The following is a 6,329-nucleotide window of genomic DNA, read 5'->3' as shown; positions in this document are numbered from 1 at the left end:
TTTCTTTTATTTCTTTTATTTGAATTTTTAAAAACTAATTCCTTAACTCCCAATTTTAAGTTTATGATGCACTGTTATTTCGGAATTAGAAGAATTAACAGATATAATTTTCTTTTTCTTCAAAATAATTTGATATTTCTTGTGCATTATTTTTTTTAATGACTTCCTTCTTCTGGATCTTTTTTTCTGAAGATTTCTTCAATGTTCTGGATTCTTTTCTTGCTGCTAATTTACATTCTTGCATAATCAAAATCTAGATCGGAAAGGTTAAGATGATTTTCCGGAGTAAGAATGATTTTAGAATAAAACTCATTTTCCTCTCCACTTTTGTTTTCCAATAAAAGATGATTATCGTTAGTAGTATCTTCGTTCACCTCAGAATTTAAGTTTAAAGTGTTCTTCTGCTTCAATCAATGTACCATGGGCAGGGTTCAAAATTATTCCCGTTCATTTCAGGATCAAAATGACCCTCTACAAGTTCATGATCGTTTTCATGATCACCTTCAATTAAAGGCTCCTGGTCAATTGACGAATCATTTTCATTTCCCATATCAGGATCATTTACCCCATAATTATTGATCACCATTCCAGGATCATTTCCTGTTGCATGATCATTTACAAGTTCGTGATCACGTTCCATTTCTATTTCCTGGTGGCTGTCATTAACACCTTCAATTTGAAGCTCCTGGTCATTTGAAAAATTATTCTCACTTTCCATCTCAGGATTATTTGCCCCTTTATTGTTGATCACCATTTCATAACCCTTCACAAGTTCAGGATCGCTTTCATGATCACTTTCAATTTGAAGCTTCTGGTCAATTAACAAAACATTTTCACTTCCCATCTCAGAATTATTTACCTCTGTATCATTTATCACCATTCCAAAATCCTTTTCTGCTGCATGACTCTTTACAAGTTAGGAATCCACATGAAGATCTTCCATTTCAAGTTCCTTATCATGTTCCACCTCAGCATAATTTTCAACACCATCATCAAGATCAACCTTTTTCCTTTTACGAGTGAATTCTTGTTCAATCATACCTTTAGGTTCAGGATCAGGGCAAGCTTTTCTCTTCATCCTCTGCTGCTGAGCATTTTTCATGTGTCGAGCTATCTGGAAACGTTTTGTCACATATACTACAGTAAAAGGAGGGCTTCTTGCAAGTTTTTATGTGTTCTCTTAAAGTGTGTCTTAAAGTTTCTCTTTGGAATTTAGTCTCAGGATCAAGGTTTAGCTGACCTTATTCCAGGTAATACAGTAAGAGTTCAACATCATGCCCCTCCTGCTCTTCATCCTGGGATTGCTCCTGTTCTTGTTCCTCCTCCTGCTCTACATTCTCTGGCAGTTCCTGCTCTTGTTTTTCAGCTTGTTCATGATATGATAATAATTTTTGGTCTTGATTCTCCTCCTCCTCATAATGATCTTGTAAAACTATTTGTTCCAACTCCTGCAGGATCATTTAGATTTGGTTCAGATTCCTCTTCCGTTAAAAGGTCAGACCTAGATTTATATTCTGATTCCATATGTGATTCAGTGATAGTTTTATATTCACTCTCAATCTCAGAATCAGATTCAGATTCATTAACAGGCTCAAATTCACTCTCAGATTCAGTTTTGGACTCAGATTCAGTTTCAGGCTCAGATTCAGTTTCAGGCTCAGATTCGGTTTCAGGCTCAGATTCAGTTTCAGGCTCAGATTCAGTTTCAGGCTCAGATTCACATATGTATTTTCATGCGTTGTAGCAATTCACTTGCCCTCAAAAACAAGTGCTCACATCTAAGACATGGCATTTTACTTGATGAAGTTTGCATCCTTCTATTCCGCCCAAATTTGTTTTCACTTGTATAACATATATAAGGCACTGAAACTGTGTTTGTTTCTAGGTCTTTTGATATAATTGATGAAGTATTTTTTCGCATAATCTTTTTTTTTAAGAATTTCCGAGTCTTCGGGTATATTCTGCGAACTCTGAAAGTAAAGTGAGGGTAAATACAGTCGATGATGTCTGAATTAGAGAATAATAAATTAGAATAAGTTTATTATTGTTTATAGTATTATTCCCCTGTCTCAACATTTAGTTTTTAGTAGAAGAAACAAACCCTGTATGTTCTTTAAATAAATTTAAAGCATAGAATAGACTAAGCTCCCCCCCCCTTCTTCATTAATGCAAATGTTAAAAATCAAAATAATTTTCAAGGAAAAAAAAACATTTTAGTTTTGTTGTCATTTTCAAGATTTTGATTCATGATTGACCTAAAAACTTACAGATTTATTAGTTCCCCCGCCCACTACTTTTAGTTGCATAGATGTTCTAATTCAAAAATACTATTATCTCTTTTTAAGGTTCAAAGTTTCACTTTACCTTTCTCGGTTCTGGATCCAACTCAGTTTCAGTTTCAGATTCTGAATCCAATAAAGCCTCAATCTCAAGATCTTCTTCATATTCTGATACTGGTTTTGATAAATAATTATCATATTTCTGATTCCATTTAACTTTTCTAAAATTAATTCTGATACGTTTGCTAGGGAATGATTTTGGTCTCGTAATATCCTGTTGTTGCTCAATTACATCATTACAATCCTCTGACCTGTCTGGAGTCTCTTTTGGGTTGATTCTCTTCTTCTCCTCTTGTATTCTAGAACTGTCCTGTTCCAGACCTACTCCATCCCTTGATATTACTCCAGTACTTCAATTCTGTCCTAAAATTAAAGTTTTTTAAATGTCCTGTCAACAAAAATAGCAGACTGTAAGGTTGAGAAGAATTAGCAGCAACCATTCAATTTAAAAAATTACTTAAAATGGAGAATTGTCAAGAAAAGAACTGAGCAATTGAAATAAACTTCAAATATTTTCATTTCTAAAGGGACAAGATGGCGTCATATCAAGTGACCCTGTCCACAAACACAAAAAAAGCGGGGCATGGACGCCTGCCCAATTCACAACATGTGCCCTTTAAACCTTTGTCTGATAATCGACAGCCGAGTAATCCTTGTGTTTATCTCTATATTGATGTTTATCGGAAAACTGCAGAGCGTGAACTCGATCCAGAATGCCCGACTTTAAAATCTCAAAAATCAAAAATACTACGAAAAAACAAGAAAATCCACAGTTTTTATTAGAAAAACATCTATTTTTAAAAACTGAGATCCGATTTCAAATCTTTTTACAGGGCAAAGTTTCATTTAAAATTAACTCTAAAACAGCCAAAAAAAATGTAACGGGCAGACAATTAATCAAATCATATCAAATCAATAATTTGTGTAACTTAAACTGACAAAAAATTTTCAAGCAATTATAAAAATAAATCTTATAAATTACCATGTAGAAATTTGCTCCCAACATTTTGTAAGTTTTAATTATTAAAAGGTTTAAAAACAGAACAAGAAAACATGGCTTTTAATTTAAACCTAAACTTTTTAAACTTACCACAAAAAATCAAATTCATTTTGTTGTTCAGGGTTTGAATCAGGTCAAATTTCCTGATCATGATCCTTAAATAGATCCTGATCTTGCTCCTCCTCCTTTTTTTGCTCTTGATCCCTGAGCAGATCCGGATCTTGTTCCTCCTCTTGCTCATGATCCTTTAACAGATCTGGATCTTGTTCCTCCTCTTGCTCATGATCCTTTATCAGATCCGTATCTTGTTCCTCCTCTTGCTCATGATCCTTTAACAGATCCGGATTTTGTTCCTCCTCTTGCTCATGATCCTTTAACAGATCCGGATCTTGTTCCTCCTCTTGCTCATGATACTTTAACAGATTCTGCTCTTGTTCCTCCTCTTGCGCATGATCCTTTTAACAGATTCTGCCCTTGTTCCTCCTCATTATCATGATCCTTTAACAGATTCTGAACTTCTTGATCAGGCTGAGATTCAAGGTTTACATCACACTTAGGTTTAGAACGCAATGTAAAGTCAGCTTTAGAATTCTTATCTTTATAATCTTCGACATGATGGGATCTCATATGAACTGTCAGAATAGACTCCCGTTTAAATAACACTTCACATTGGTCACCAGTGTGAGTTCTCATGTGTATTGAAACATCAATCTTATGTCAGAATTTCTTTTCACATATATTGCATTTATGAGGTTTTTCACCAGTGTGAGTTCTCATGTGTCTTGACATATTTCTCTTTTGTGAAAATTTCATTTCACATATATTGCATTTATGAGGTTTTTCACCAGTGTGTGTTCTCATGTGTACTGAAACAGTACTCTTATTTGTGAATTTCTCTTCACATATATTGCATTTATCAGGTTTTTCACCAGTGTGAGTTCTCATGTGTACTGAAACATCACTCTTATTTGTGAATTTCTTTTCACATATATTGCATTTATGAGGTTTTTCACCAGTGTGAGTTCTCATGTGTCTTGAAGTATTTCTCTTTTGTGAAAATTTCATTTCACATATATTGCACTTATGAGGTTTTTCACCAGTGTAAGTTATCATGTGTTCTTGTAAGTATCTTCTACTTTTAAAATCATTTTCACATATATCACATTTGTACAGTTCTTCAGCTGGTTTCAGATCATGATTCAGTTCAACCTCTTTTGCATGCTCTGGCTCTAGTTTAGAATTTTGGTCTGAAACTTGTTCATTTAACTCGAGGATTACTCTGGACGATGCCAATTTCAAAGCGTAATCAAATTTTTTATTCCATTTGATTTTTCTTACATCAATTCTAAGTCTCTTTCTAACGGTTCTATTAAGCTTGTCTTCTTGCTTAACTATCTCTCCTTCTTCATGATAATTCTCAGACCTATCTTGACTTTCTTTTGGTTTAATTCTCTCCTCCTTCTATATTCTAGAACTTTTATGGTCCAGTCCCACTCCGTCCCTAGATACTCTGATACTTCTATTCTCCATATTCTGCAAATATAAGTGGTTTTGATGAATTAATTGACTGCAAGGTTGGAACAATTAAAAGGTTCCAGTGGTTGCAAAGACCATTTTTTAAAAAGTAAGTTTTAATTTTCTCAATTACTTTCCTTTCTTTACAATCCTTTCTTTTGGTAAAAGTTAAAAATTGATTTTCAAGATTTTTCGAATTTCCGCATTTCTTTTTCATTGTGTATGAAGTATAATAAAATTGACAGATTTTCGTTTTCTATTTTTTAAACGTAAGCCGTGAGTCTAAGTTTTCTCATGAAATAAATATACTGTGTTCGTCTGTTTGTCTGTCCGTTTGTATCCAAAAAAAAGTCAAAACGGCTGAACCGATCAGGCCAACATGGGACCTCTTGTGACCCCAGGGAAGGTTTATGAATGATCAAAATTTCAAAAATTTGTTTTTAAACGTTTTTTATTTTTGAAAAATTGGGAAAATGAGCGAAAAATTATTATGAAATCCGCAAACTTTTTTAATAGAAAGAAAAATTTCACCTTGAAATGTCTAAGATAAAGAGTTTTCCGATGACACCTTGATTAAAGGTTTTCTCTTGTATAAGAGTTCTCCTGTGATCTTCCACTGCTGCTCCAGTGTCAACACTACTTTTTAACTCAGCTGTTCTGAAATTAAAATAATATAAATCAACATGATAAACTTTTTTCTTTGACACTTTTGCAATTTCAACTTTTCTAAGTGGCCATAATAATTTAAACCTGAGCAACACCAAAGACGTCATAGTTTCAAGTAAATTAATTTCAAAATCATTCTTCCTTCATTCTTCCTTCATTCTTCCTTCATTCTTCCTTCATTCTTCCTTTATTCTTCCTTTATTCTTCCTTCATTCTTCCTTTCATTCTTCCTTCATTCTTCCTTTCATTCTTCCTTTCAATCTTCCTTCAATCTTCTTTCATTCTTCCTTCATTTTTCCTTCATTCTTCCTTTATTCTTCGTTCATTCTTCCTTTATTCTTCCTTCATTCTTCCTTCATTCTTCCTTCATTCTTCCTTCATTCTTCCTTCATTCTTCCTTCATTCTTCCTTCAGTCTTCTTTCATTCTTCCTCCTATTCTTCCTCCCTTACCCCTTCCTTATACTCCCTCAAGTTATTGTAATATATCGATCTCCTGTGAACCCTTTATTGGGAGAAACGAGTCTAAAAGCAACCCCCGCGACGCATTACTGGAACCAGGAAAAAACGGTTTGAATAAAAAATTTAGAAATTTCAATTGTTTTCGATACACAGAAACACATTTATTTGTTTATAAATTTGTTTAAAATTGATCCGAGGAATAGTTTAAAGGGTACCGTTGTAAGTCAGATATTCCACTCATGCATGGAGGGTAACTTGAAATTACGCTTACTGACCCTTTGATTGAATTTTTTCAAATCAATTTTAAAAAAACTGAACACCTGCACCACAAGTAGTTTTGTGGAGACAT

General features: G+C 33.7%; 2 protein-coding genes across 2 annotated transcripts; both read right to left on the bottom strand.

Moving 5' to 3' along the window:
* On the bottom strand, positions 1–6,329 carry LOC111697456 (zinc finger protein 674). Its single transcript, XM_023467478.1, has 5 exons — positions 6,301–6,329; positions 5,386–5,511; positions 3,430–4,789; positions 2,365–2,702; positions 1–1,970 (listed from the first exon to the last, which is right to left on the bottom strand). The coding sequence occupies exons 1-3, from the start codon at positions 6,327–6,329 to the stop codon at positions 4,057–4,059; spliced, it is 888 nt and encodes a 295-aa protein (XP_023323246.1). The 3' UTR covers positions 1–1,970; positions 2,365–2,702; positions 3,430–4,056.
* Positions 917–4,032, bottom strand: LOC111697457 (cilia- and flagella-associated protein 251-like). Its single transcript, XM_023467480.1, has 6 exons — positions 3,754–4,032; positions 3,535–3,710; positions 2,520–2,671; positions 2,365–2,453; positions 1,447–1,710; positions 917–1,114 (listed from the first exon to the last, which is right to left on the bottom strand). Exons 1-6 carry the CDS (start codon positions 4,030–4,032, stop codon positions 917–919), a joined length of 1,158 nt encoding a protein of 385 aa, XP_023323248.1.

Source organism: Eurytemora carolleeae, unplaced genomic scaffold, assembly GCF_000591075.1.
Source record: "Eurytemora carolleeae unplaced genomic scaffold, Eaff_2.0 scaffold45, whole genome shotgun sequence".
In the NCBI taxonomy this organism is placed as follows: domain Eukaryota; kingdom Metazoa; phylum Arthropoda; class Copepoda; order Calanoida; family Temoridae; genus Eurytemora; species Eurytemora carolleeae.
The sequence above is the reverse complement of the archived record's forward strand: the minus strand, read 5'-3'. Positions and strand labels throughout refer to the sequence as shown.